The sequence below is a fragment of the Haplochromis burtoni genome, unplaced genomic scaffold, assembly GCF_018398535.1.
Source record: "Haplochromis burtoni strain Fernald_Lab_line unplaced genomic scaffold, NCSU_Asbu1 Contig_585, whole genome shotgun sequence".
NCBI lineage: Eukaryota > Metazoa > Chordata > Actinopteri > Cichliformes > Cichlidae > Haplochromis > Haplochromis burtoni.
In genome coordinates, this window is record NW_024582946.1 from 281,483 (window position 1) to 295,923 (window position 14,441).

The following is a 14,441-nucleotide window of genomic DNA, read 5'->3' on the forward strand; positions in this document are numbered from 1 at the left end:
TTACTGCAAGACATTAAAATTATGTCACACAAAACATAATGAGAGAAATGTTTCATTATGACCAGGGGCATGATGCCCACAGCTGTTTGGGACATCACTGCTACACCTTAATAACTGGTAGAGGTTCAGAAGAAAAAAATAAAAATAACTTGCACTGACAAACCTACTCCTTGGAGATGGGCTGGGAAACCAAAGACAGATGGATTAGCTCCATCTCTAATTTACACAGTCTGCCTTGTCCAACCTAAAATAAACAGCTTCTGAAAAAGAAATCTTAATGTCCATGACAACATCATCTCACGATTATTATTAGTAGCAGTATTATTATTACTACTACTACTAGTAGTAGTATTAGTAGAGTCAGTTCAGGTCACAATATCACAAAGAGATGTTTCCTTCTCAATTATTATTGAACAATGAAAAGACATGATATACATTTAAATCCAAAGAACCCAGCCCCTCATCTGTCAAGGAAAAATGCTGATTTTAATGAGGGATATTTTAAAAACATGTGTTTGTCGTTCTTCTCTCAGCATGTGAACACTTATAAACTGCTTAATTACAGATCTTCTTGTTCTGCTCTTTACACAACAGAGATGCTGCCACAAAGCGAGAGAGACGTGTCTCTGTGTCATTTGAAGACTAGGTGTAGCTTTTTCCATAAAGATGAAGCCTTACAGGATCCCTGTTTCATTAATTGAGGATACTATTTTTTTTAGAAAGGCCACAGAGTGAAAATCGCTGGAGTTTGTGCGCAGTCTGCATCTTTGCCCATGTTCTCCTTGTGCGTGTATGGGTCCGCCTCTCAGGCTCCATCCAACAGTCCAAGAGACATATTAAGATATATTAGGTTAACTGGAGATTTGAATTGCAGGTTGTGGCTCCAGCCCCTCTACAACCCATTTGATGAGTAGTTGAGTAAATAAACAACCTAATAGATATTTAAATTTAAAATATGAATTCAGGTCATTAAAACAATAGCAACTGCCCAGTATATGCAGGTTCTAAGAGACAGAAATTGCTTCTGGATTGGGACAAGGTAAAGTGTAACGTAATGGAAAATTACAAATAGATAAAGTACATTTGTACATGCAACTGCATGTATTGTATGCATTTTTCTTTAATACTGTTCATTATTTTACTTTATTTGGCCCCCTCAGTTACTAATGTTAATTTAACATGCTATTAAACCCTAACCCTAACTATAATAAAAGTGCTCTAAAAACCATCATTCTAACTGGCAAAACAAATCAAAAACTATACATATTTTTGTATTTGGCTTACACTTTAAAGAGTTAACACTAATGTCTAGAATAACACATTTGAGGCTGCCAACTTCCTGTGTGTTTTGTGGAACAATAAAGTTAATTTACAAATGTACTTGTCTTTCCCTCTTTGTCCAAAAAGAGTGACTCCAAGCACAGTTTAACTACGGTGTTTGCACAAAGATAGCCTCAAAGCTATGACAGAAGCATCTTAACATGATCAGGTTTAGGCCGGGGACTGGAGGGAAACTCTAATGTAGTGGAGGAGGTATCACATCCATTAATCACGCTGCCTTCTGTAGCATGGAAACAGGAATATTAATAAGTGGCCTCATGTAAGCAACTCAGAGTAATGTGTTACTGGACTTGTAGGTATTGCATGTAATCAAATGATTATGTACATTTGTGATGTTGCTATTTTAATACCTTTACCAGAACCAAAGTGATTAATGTGTGTCTTTATGTGGTCTTTAAGTTCTGTAGGATTATATATTAAATTATCTTTAAAAACCCGCTAAAATATAATATATAAGTCGATATATCAGTTCCAAAAATATTTTGGGTGCTGTGTAAAATGTAATTAAAAATAGCAGACAAACCTATTTTACTCAAAACAGTACATAGAAAAGATAACATATGTTTAAGGTTCAGGCTGAAGGCTAGATATTCTTTTTGAGGATTTTCTGAGAGAAAGCAGAATTCATTGTTTCATCAATTTTGGCAAGTCCACAAAGGCCTGAAGCAGGAAATCAGCCCCAGACCATCTCACTACCACCACCATGTTTGACTGTTCTTTTCATGAAATGTTGTTAGTTTTATGTATTGGGATGCAAACCTTTTTACCCACCGATAAGGTCAGTGTTCATAACTCAACACACTAAAGAGGCTGTGACCAGAGCAACATCTAAGTCCTTTTGTAACCTTTTGTTCTTGGAGCCATTTTGGGAAAGTTCTGTTCCATGGGCTGTGTCCCAATTCAGGGTCTGCACGCTTGAAGTACGCATTTCAAGTGCGATTACGTCACCGCCACGCGACGACGGCTGTCCCAATTCGAAGTGTACTTCAAATGCATACTCCAAATGCGCCGTCGATTTCCCCAAATATCAAGCGTGGTCCGGTGCACGCTTCGTGGTCCCATATATCCCACAATTCATAGCGCGGCGGTGGGTGTGGATAATTTTGCCGCAAAATATGGCAGAAGGGAGCGGCCGAAGAGGGTTTTTTTTTTCCAAACTTTATTGAACTTATAAAGCGAACAGTCAGTCATTCCAGTTCAGTTTGTACAGGCAAATAAGAGTAACAATATACAGTACAATGAAATAAGAAGGATAAATAAATAAAGAATAAAAAACAAAAAAAGGGGGGGAATGTGACAGACTTCATAACAACTTTGTACTTGAAAGTTGTGACAGCTCATTCGTTAAACATTTCTGAATGAATTTCAATCAATGATAAACCTTTTTTATTGGAAGTTAATTTAAGAGAGTTTAAGTAATATTCAATTTCAATCAAAAACAAATTAAATGATGTATATTATAATATTATATATATATATATATATTAGGGGTGCAACGATATTCGTATCGATATTGAACCGTTCGATACAGTGCTTTCGGTTCGGTACGCATATGTATCGAACAATACAACATTTGTAATTTATTTTATCAATTTTCCTTCTGACGATGCTGTCTGTGTTGAGCGCTCAGTGAATCTGTGTTCGACTACTCCGCCTAGGCTGCACTGTCGAGCGCAGATCCACTGAGCGCTCAACACAGACAGCATAGTCAGAAGGAAGAGCGCAGGGCAAGCTAGCGAGACAGAAGTTAAGCTCTCCTTGCAACAGGCAAATTGAACCTCATTCAGATCTGGCGTTTGGAATTATTTTGGTTTTCATGTGACGTATGACCCTGAAGGTAAGCGAGTCATGGACTAAAGTAAAACAGTATGTTGGATGTGCCATGCAATGCTCAATTACATTGGTGTGAACTAGTGTGTTAGCGCAGTTAGCTCGTTAACGTGTTGGCCGTCTAGCCCCATGCACGGAGCGATCGGCGGTAGCTCGTTAACGGAGATTTGCCGTGTTGTGGCGTTAAGGTCATTTCAACGAGATTAACCTGAAAGCACTAGTGGGAACACAACGAATATGACTGCACATTTACGCCGACATCATCCTAGTGCAAAGACAAAAACAACAAGCATGCTACTAACTTTAGCCGAGTCATTTAGACAGCTGTTAGCACATGATTCTCCTTATGCTGCTGAGAATATAGCCCAGAAGAAGCGGATAGTATAGCTTTTATTTTGGAAAGAGACATTTCTCTGTAATAAACTCTCTTTTCCAAAGATGAGTGATTCCTCAATCAGATACAGGGCTTGCAATATCGCTAGCCCGACGTCCCGGAGCTAGCGATTTTTTCAGTCGGGCTACCAAAATCTATCTCTTCCCTGCCCGTCGGGCTATTGTAGGAAAAATATATGTCAATGCTTTTGCATTCTTTCAGAAATGTAGCTGGGTAATTATGTCATTGGCATCGGTGAGCCACTGTCAATATGTGACATATTGAAATCGCGTTTGAATTTGCGCTTGTTTTTTTGCTTTCACTTTGCAATCGTGCGAACTGTGTATAGAGAGCGACAGCACTGATCTGTGAGTGATGATAATTTGTGCACCAATTCCTCTGACATCGTCTTATTAATCGTTAGCTTACTATGCAAACATGACAAGTGAAATCTCCCGCAGCTTAAACATGTGAGAGGTTGATCGCGCAGAGAATCGCTGAGCTTATGTGAGTGCGCAGGTGCGCATTCGCTGTCAAAATAAAAAACACGCACAAGATTTGTTTTGTTTGTTCCGCTGTTGTACGGCACTACGTTGCCTGGCGGAAGGGCATGTGATCAGACACACAGTATCGGGGTTCAAGAGTGGTATGTTGGTCACGTGTCCATCCGCCAGGCAACATAGTGCCGTACAAGTAGCGCGAAAAACAAACTTCAAATTAACGCTACGCGTTCAGCGGGAGTCGTGGATGACGAGCGGCGATAAACTTGCGAAAAGCAAGTTATGCTCAACTCCACCGGTGGAATCTGACAGCGTGGAAAAGTGTGAAAACATCCATGATCACCAACGGATTTCGAAGGGCTGGACTGCTGCATGATGGAGAGGAGGACACCGCCACGGCCCTTCTGAGGGTGTTCGACTCTGACACTGACAACGAGGATTTCTTTGGTTTTGAAAGTGACAACGAAGGAAAGAAGCTGAGAGTGGATGACGAAGCCATCCTGAGCCTGTTCGTATCCGACACTGGAGAAGAGGACTTTGGTGGTTTTAGTGCGCAGGAAGATGGTGGTGAATGACTGACTTTTCTTCTTGTTAAAGCCGTGTCACTGCACCTGAGCCTAAAAGGTAGTCCGAATCTATTTTTCTGGTGTGCTGTAGGTTATTGTTATGTACTACATTTGTTACTCATTTATGAAGCACAGTACATGTTTCGTACTTGTAATTACCGCTACTTGTACATATACCTAAAAAGTTATGCAAATATGTACCCATAACTTGTTTTTCAAAATATTAATAAAAGTGATGTCTCCAAACAGCCATCTCTTTCCTGACAATTCCCTTTGTGCATATTCTCTTACATATGATAAGTCAACATTGAAACACCTGCGGCTTTTGGTCAGGTGCGGCTAATGTATGTACAAAACAGGATTTTCCCCTGATTTTAGCTTGTGCGGCTAATATTCAGGTGCGCTTTGTAGTCCGGGAAATACGGTATAATGATATATATATATTATATATATATATATATCATAATATATATATTTTATATATATATATATATATATATAATATATAACTGACCGAGTGCTCAGTGAATACCTCAGGCAGCAGAAACCCAAGAAAGAGGAGGGAGACGAGGAACCATCATGGAAGGACAGGCCCCTGCACGGTATGTACCACCGGCAGATAGAGGAGGTGGCTGATATCCAGAAATCCTACCAGTGGCTGGACAAAGCTGGACTGAAAGACAGCACAGAGGCACTAATCATGGCAGCACAAGAACAAGCTCTGAGTACAAGATCCATAGAGGCTGGGGTCTATCACACCAGGCAAGACCCCAGGTGCAGGCTGTGTAAAGATGCCCCAGAGACAATCCAGCACATAACAGCAGGGTGCAAGATGCTAGCAGGCAAGGCATACATGGAACGCCACAACCAAGTGGCCGGCATAGTGTACAGGAACATCTGTGCCGAGTATAACCTGGAAGTCCCGAGGTCAAAATGGGAGATGCCCCCAAGGGTGGTGGAGAATGACCGAGCTAAGATCCTGTGGGACTTCCAGATACAGACGGACAAAATGGTGGTGGCTAACCAACCGGACATAGTGGTGGTAGACAAACAGAAGAAGACGGCCGTAGTGATCGATGTAGCGGTTCCGAATGACAGCAATATCAGGAAGAAGGAACACGAGAAGCTGGAGAAATACCAAGGGCTCAGAGAAGAGCTCGAGAGGATGTGGAGGGTGAAGGTAACGGTGGTCCCCGTGGTAATCGGAGCACTAGGTGCGGTGACTCCCAAGCTAGGCGAGTGGCTCCAGCAGATCCCGGGAATAACATCGGAGATCTCTGTCCAGAAGAGCGCAGTCCTGGGAACAGCTAAGATACTGCGCAGGACCCTCAAGCTCCCAGGCCTCTGGTAGAGGACCCGAGCTTGAAGGATAAACCGCCCGCAGGGGCGTGCTGGGTGTTTATATATATATATATATATATATATATATATATATATATATATATATATATATATATATATATATATATATATATATATATATATATATATCATAATAATCTGACAATACTATAATATTGGCCATATTATATTTACATTACCACAGTGAGATGATTTTAGTCTCATGAACAACATTAACTAATTGTTATTTACTAACTAATCTTAAATGACTGTTCAGCACAGAAATGAAGCCCAACAATCATGTTTTACAGTCCTGTGGTCTCAGCCTCAGATACTCAACTAATCAAAGTGATGTCATGACAAAAATGAATGACCAACAAAACATTTTTCTCCTTCATTTCTGTCAAACAAAGCTGTATGTAACGTGTCTCGCGGTTAGTATCATGGTTGCTAGGCAACCTGAACAGCGCGACGAAGCGTATACCGTCCCATTTCACAAGCCTCTCACTTCCGCACTTCTCGTACTTATAGTACGCACCGTACGTAGTATGCATAGTGCACGTACTTCAAGCGTGCAGACCCTGAATTGGGACACAGCCATGTTTTCTCCATTTGTAGAGTGGAGTCTGAAAACCTTACAAATGGCTTTGTAATCTTTTCCAGACTAATAGATTTTGTTTCTCATCTCTTCTTCAGTTTCTTTAGATTGTGGTTTAATGTGTTTCTTTTTCAGATCATTTTATTCTACTTCACTTTGTCAGACATCTTCTATTTAAGGGTTTCTTGATCAACAGTTGTACGTGTAATGGGGCCTCAGTGTGGCTTGTAAAATTGTACAGCTTTCCAAAAATGTAGTTAATTATAGTTAATTCATAATTTAACAAATGAAAGCACTGCTTGCTTTGTTTAATCTGATGAAATGCCACTGCTTAAATGTGAATTCTTTGTACTAATCTAGCCCTTGTTAATTCATATCTTTATAAGACTCAAAACATTTCTAAGATAATCATGATCACGGCATGATTATCCCAATGGTTTTTGAAGCCTTAGTCATTAGTATATATTATTTTTTTTTGAACCACGTGACCATATTTGGATGAGATTGTAGAATGCTTGGTTAGCAAGCTAGAACCATGAACTACTGTATATGGTTGTAAAGCACAGATTCGCATACGTGGTTATTAGTGCTAAGTGAAAGATTAAATAAAATAAATCAACATAAATAGTAAAATTTCACTCACTCAACACATATTCTTGGACAGTCTATACCACACAGAAAGTCATATTATTTGTCAGTTAATTTTATTCTGCCACAAACAAGGATCCTGTACTTTGATATGCAAAGCAGACAACTGTTAACTATATGTGTTAGCACCTACCAGTAAAAACAAAAAAAATAAAAATTCACCCACCGAGGTATTTTAATGTGGGAACCTGTGGAAGTAGACACTCTCGTGGTCTTTTTTTATTTAATGTGGAAATTACCACTTGATTCTACAGTCACAATAATATGGTTACCTTTGATATGTTGGACAACTAGAGAGCAGACACAAAGTTAGCCATTCTACTTTGTATTCTTATTTATACAGCAATATAGAACAAATAGCTGACAAAAACTGGCCTTAATACCAGACTAAGAATGAAAAGTGTAGCAGCAGGACCCCTGAGTGTATTGATCTCAGCAAGGGATTACTGCTTATGAATTCAGCTTTTTAGTTGTTAGGGGAAAGGTGTTATATGTTATTTGTAAAGGTTCCACAACCTTTTAATTCCGGAAGCAAGAATTTGAGATTTTTACTTCAACCTTTTGCTGTAGCCTCGAGGCAACAGCAAAAGCTTTTGGTATAGCGTCTCACTCTTATCTGTCAAATCCACTGATTAGCTTCCCTCCTGCTGGATGCTGGATGTTGATGTGGAATATGAACTGAGCTGGGCCAAATACCACCAAGTGAACTTTCCCTTGTACTTTCCCATTGTACACAAAACAACAAACAATTTGAAGTTCCAAATTTCATTTTGCCATTATCAAGCTCACAACAATTTCACAGCACAGCAATCACACTATAATGAACTTCCAGAAGCAATTAAAGGCTCTTTCTGTGGAGAGACCTTCATGAATACAAGAAAGACGGCTTTCTTGCAGCCTGTAATCACAGAGCATTCCAGCCGAGGTGTCACATTGGCTTTTGTTGTTTGCCAGAAATCCTTTCAGGAGGCCTCAGTCAGGTCTTCTAATCAACACGCTTCCGCTTGACAAAAGCTAATGGGACTTAATTGGTATGGCACGCCACTGCTTCCATCACACTTCAAATCACAACCTCGCCCGACACTTATATCATTTGGACATGTATTGGTGGCACACATTGTTTAAACAGTATTCACACATTATTGTAAGGTTCCCAGCTGGTGTAGCCTGAGGGCCAGCATAGTTTCTGAGTGACTAGCCTTGGTCATGGCCTCTGTAAAGCACTTTGTGATTTTATCTTGAAAGGTGCTATATAAATAAAATTTTACTTTACTTACTTTACTAAATAAAATGACTTAACTAATCAGTTTAATTTTTGAACATATAAGCAGTAAAGTAAACACAGTGAATAATAAAAACGACTGCAATGAGAAAGTGCAATTTAGGCTTTTAGGAATGATTAAACTGTTAGCAGTCGGACGTACCGCCCACGGGACATTGGATGGTTTAGGGGACTAATAGGACTGCTAAGGGGTTAAACTCTTAGTCGGGGTATTTAGAACTGAACTGGGTGTACTGATGCTTCTGAAAATTCTTACATTTTCAAAGAATACCAGTTATTAAGCTTAATAAGAGGAACAAGACAATAAAGCAGATGCTCTCCAGAGATACATGCAGAGGGAAAAGTGTTACCCAAGGGGTACTCAACTAATTTAAAACTGCACTTGCATAAAGTGCAGAGGACTTGCAAGAGAAAAATTAAAAATAACAAATGAAAAAAATCAGTTTAGTCAGTAGAGACTTACCTCTTAAAATTCACCAGGTCACCTTCACTTTTAGCCTTTTATGTGTAATTTTCATCTATTTTGCATACCCCAATTGAAAGCTTACAGAAGAGCTGTAAAACTAAACTGCGCCTAACAGATTTGATTTCAAAGGGACGTCATCTAGTTGCTGAAACTCTGCTAGTGTGGCATGTGGCTAAAACCTAACCTAACTATAATCCTACCTCCAAATGGTTTGAAAGCAACCAAGTGGATGGTAAGAGTTTATAATATACATCAAGTATGAACATTCAGCATGGTAGAGTCTATGTAGAATCTTGGTGTTATGTAAGCGCATGCTTTGATTTTGCAAATCAAGTATTCTTTTATCAGCATGTACTCTTCATCATCTGGTATAGAATAAAACCCAAGATAGGCAGTCATATGCTTCAGTGATACAGTTATACAAAGACTGTAAAAATTAACCTATGCCAACACCTGAGACTACAATTGTGGAGGAAAGTGGAGGAAAACATGTCTTCTACAGTTCAATTGAAAAAAAACCTTAGCTAATGTGTAGCTTACATGTAGGATTTACAGGTTACCGGCTCTGGTGCCTACTGTATAAAACAGTGATATTTTATGTCAGCAAAGAGGGGCACTATTGTACAAAATGGAAAAGCCATTTATTAGAAAGTCTAACCATTTATTAGGTTTGACTTGCTGAAAAAAGAGCACAGAGAGAGGCAAACTCTATCTAGGGAGAGTAGTTACTAGGGAAGGAACATTGTCTTAATAAAGGAAACCATCCATATATAGGCAGAGAAAAAAAGAACTACTGAAATCACAAATCTACTACACAAAGTTGATGTGATGCCGTTTTTTATAAGTCATTTTATAACCTCCTGTTGGAAGTCAGTGCTGTTGAGCTGGCATTTACTCCTTCTAAAGGTGTTAAAACAATGTGGCAGAAATTTGGCAGCCTTTCTTCTGCTTGGTAGGAAACTCGCAGCAAACAAACATTCTTGTCTAAATGAAACGCTTTGTTGGCCCATCAGTCAATCTACCCAACCATTCTCCCTAAGAGTGATTTTGTTGTTGCTGCTGCAGTGAGATCACACTGCTTCTGACTTTGTTTCTAGCAAAAATTCTCTATAGTTCACCGAAAGAATCTCATTTCTGGTGAATTAAAAATTGATTTTGTAAAACTGTATGTATTTATTTAAGTCAGTTCTTGTTGTCTGGATGGCACACACTGGACACCGCATAGTTAAATAATTTTAGTTTGTTGAAAGTTCCTTTTCCTCAGTGAGTTTTTTTCATGTAAAATGTGAACTATTATAAACAACAAGAAAAAATTCTAAGTTAGAACAGACACAGTTAGTTGATGGAAAGGATTTTTCTACTTGTGTTGCAGAAAAGTTGCTTTTGTATGAAGATGGCACCTTAAACTTCTTTGCACCAGATGGAATATAACTGGGTTTTCTTTGAAATTTGACTCACATGGTTTACATCCATCATGGTTAGAGTTTGCCCAAAGTTGGGTTTATGAATCAAAATTTGAAGGTAAATGTTTCAGTATCTTCACATATTTCTGTGTTCATTCCAAATTAAAGCTATTTGACTGTTTCCTTCTAAAATTTCTCCACCCAAGGGAACTGCAGTACAACACGGTGAACCAGCATCTACTCAATGGGCTCAAAGGAAGGACTTCCTAAATTAAAAATGAATCAAAATGTAATTTAATAATCAAATGTGCATCAAACATGCAATTTAACTATTAATTTTCAATTTAGCTGCAGTCAAGGGGAACTGCTGCTGTAACACTATTTCAGAGTGTGCAATCATACCAGAAAAAGCATTTAAAAATGGGTCTTCTTCATTGCTGTGAGTGACGGCTCATGTGAAACTGGCTGAAATCAGGCTGATGTGGTACAGTATATAAACCTCCATCTAGTAATGCAAGGAGCTTAAAATAAGCACTTCTCATATTGCTTGGCCCAGCTATGATTACTGAGGCTGTTCTGCTTTTGTTGCCTTAAATCATCTGAGGCCACACTGATATTTCTCTTGATGGTCTGCCTAAGCTGCTGTGGTCAGGACCTGAAGTCATTTTCATGACTGTCATGACTGCCAAGTCCACCAGAACGCCCCAGTTGGGATGCAAACCAAGAACCTTCTTAATTGAAATGGGTTTATGGTTTTAGCCAGTTAAGTTGGTTCAGGCAAGTAACCAGGATGCCTCATGGATGAATTCTAGGTGTTTCTGGGAGACACTGCAGAGATTATAATGCCTCAGTGGACTTGAGAACATTGTGGTTCCCCACATTACCAGCTAGAGGAGTTGGTTTGGCGAGAAGGTCTGAAAATATGGCAAAACTGATTTTTTAAAAGATGGTTTTGATCTTTGTTAGAATGATTATTTAACATGGTCTCTGATGCCAGGATATGGGAGAACAAATGAATAAATATTAATATGAGATAATATGATTGCTTGAGGTCAGGGTTACCAGTGAGTAGGTCAATGGCACTTTCCTCAGTGTCAGCAAAATTCAAGTAAACTTTCCTTCAGCATCATTTTAGTTGACATATATTTAGCTGAAATATCCATAGTAACTTTGTAATTTAGTTTACATAATCATGGTTGTAGTTGAGCTTTACTCATTTTTCTGAAATAGTCAAAATATGTTTATCTAGAGTTTAGTCAAGGCAAGGCAAGGTTTTAGTTTAAATTATGTTAGATTTTTTTTGTTTCTACATTCTTTAATCATTTTGATGATTCGAACTAAATAAATGAAAGATATTTTAGACCATGGGTAAAAAAAACCTACTAAACTGGAACACCAGTGTTTGCTTTGACAGATGCTACAGATCTCTGCAGAGACCTTTAAAATGGAGAACTGTTTACATATGCAATCATCTGACTTCAACACATCATCTAGTTTATCCATAATGTTTCTGAGGGAGACATAAAACAAGTTTTCTTTGTCAAATTTTGTTTTCATGTTTGCTGAATTTCCTTTGTGAAAAACAGGTATTCAAATAAAATTGATTTATTTTGACTTTATAATTAACAACATTAATACTGTTGTTATGTAAGCTTAAAAACTATTTCAACACACAGACTGTCACCATGTAAAATGCGAATCCCTTTAGCAAAAAGTTTAAATTTCTTGTCTTCTGATAACACCAAAGAGTAGTTGAATATAGGGCTGGGCCATATTATACCGTTCACGGTAATACCGGTATAATGTTAGGCAACGATAGGAAAATGAAATATCGCGATAGAATATGAGTAAAACGCGCATGCGCAGTGCCTTTGTTTTCATACGCACATGGCCGATTGTTGAGTGAAACAAATGAACCAGAATTGGTTTGTAAAAATGGTGCAACTTCAGTGATGTGGAACTGGTTTGGTGTTTGTCCGTCAGATAACACAAAGCACATTTTTTGCAGAACATGCAAGCGGCCGTCGTTATTGTCGTATTTGTCGGACTAAGATGCTCTTAAATCTGGGAGTAATCTGGGTCCTAAACTCCGTATAGGTCAAACGAACACTGCAGCATCACTGAGAGTTAAAAACTGTCTAAATTCTTTCATCTTTAATAAAACGATCAGCATTGCTGCTTTACCAGGTGTAACTATAAGTTTAACTTCCAGGCATCCATGAAAACAAAAGTTATTACATTTAACGGAGTTAGAAGTTAGCAGGAAGCTAGCGGAAGTTAGCTCGCTAGTTTCGCTAGTTACCCAAGCATGATATTGCATGTTCTGACTGAGAGATTTCTGAAAAAATTCAAACGTACAGCTCTGCTATCACTTCCAACATAAATGAAGACAGGAAACTAAACAGCAGTGACGTTTGTAGGGTTACTGAAGTGTGGGCTAGCTGGTATATAATGATGTGCTACGTGATCGCTAGCAACACAGCTATGTTAGCATAACATAAACAGTGAAGCTGGAGGACGAACACTAACACTTTTCCACTTAGAAAAGTTACGGACCAAACTTCAGTCAGGAGAACAACTGAGAAATCCATCCACAATACGAGGTTAGTCATTAATATACTGCAACAACATGGGAATAGAGCAGCTGCCAGAGAATTCAACATTAATGAATCAATGGTACAGAAGTGGAGGAAGCAAGAAGAATGAGTTTAATAAAGTTTGATTTATCTGACTGCTTTGTTTCGCTTAATGTGCCTTATAATCCCGTGCACCTTATGGTCCGAAAAATACGTACTGCACACTGCAGTTTAATGTTGCAAAGCACCTCTTTTTAACTTCAGTGGATATTATACATGGTTATGCTCAGGATATGTCAGCCCATTTCTACTGGAAATGCCTTTTGGTTAAACTTTCAGCAAGGAATTTGCATTTGCACTGTTACATTTTTATAAAGCTTTAATGTACATAAAAACCAGCTTCTTGTTTAAGTGAAAATAAATGGAAGGTTGTCTTTTTGCGCTAGTAATGTTGTGGAGTTGTATTTTGTCTCGCATCAATTATATCGTCAGTTATATCGTTATCGCAAATTTTCAAATATATATCGTGATAAATATTTTTGGCCATATCGCCCTGCTCTAGTTGAATATAGTAAATAACAGTTATTAACAATAAATATCAGTAAATGCTGGTGTTACTGAACAGTTTTCAAAAGCTCAGTAGTACACAAACTCGATAGATAGCATCATTTGCTTAATTTAATTAATTTACAAGTTTATGTTACTTTTTAAACATTAAAACCAAGAGCTTTATGTGGAGGTGTATATCATTATTATTATTATTATTATTATTATTATTATTATTATTATTGTTATTATCATCATCATGTGTGGAAGTATAAAAAGCTTTGTCTTACCAGTGTTGAGGTCCTTGTACTCGTGAGAGAAGTGCTCGTTCTGATGAACCCACTCCCCATTGCATTTGAAGAAGATCTGTAAGGCAGGCACAGCTCGACAGCGCAGCTTGATAGGGTTACTTTTGACAATGTAGGCATCCTCCGGCTCCTGGATGAAGTGGGGCAGGGTGCCCTGTACCGAAGGTACAGCATCTGGTTGAGCATCACCTGTGGCACCACCTATAACACAAAACCCTGGTTACTTCACCATCCTAGTTGTTTCTTTAAGGGGAAAAAATAAGAGCAGAACAGGTAGTCTGATGGAAACAAAGACATCATTGTTCTGGTATCAGGTGGATACACAATTTAGCAGTGAAAAGTGCATTTTATTTTACAAACAAGATGATAACAGCAACTACTTTCAGATTTAAAACGATTGCTCAGTGGACAGTGTTTTGAAATCGGCATTCATTAGAAGCTAACATATTGTCGAAAAGCAGAGTACACTCAGAGCACAATTCATCCCCCATCCGAGCAAAACTCTTCTTCTCAGAGCAATTTGCAGATGAATGAAATCAGAGCGGAACAAGTGGAGAGGAATTAGGAGGAGACTGATTACCCAAATTGTGGCTGTGGAGTCTGAATACATCTTATCTCAGCCACAAGGCCTGGATTTTAGTCGACACAAAAACAGCCTTTGTG

General features: G+C 38.5%; 1 protein-coding gene across 1 annotated transcript in view; it reads right to left on the bottom strand.

The window, feature by feature from the left end:
- LOC102294053 (netrin receptor UNC5D) overlaps positions 1-13,998 on the bottom strand; it is a gene marked incomplete at its 5' end in the record, with an annotated part of 168,017 nt that extends 154,019 nt beyond the window's left edge. The window contains one exon of the mRNA XM_042214549.1: positions 13,761-13,998. Within this exon, the coding sequence (XP_042070483.1) occupies positions 13,761-13,998 (238 nt within the window). The remainder of the gene's footprint in view (positions 1-13,760) is intronic.
- Between the last annotated feature and the right edge of the window lie 443 nt (positions 13,999-14,441).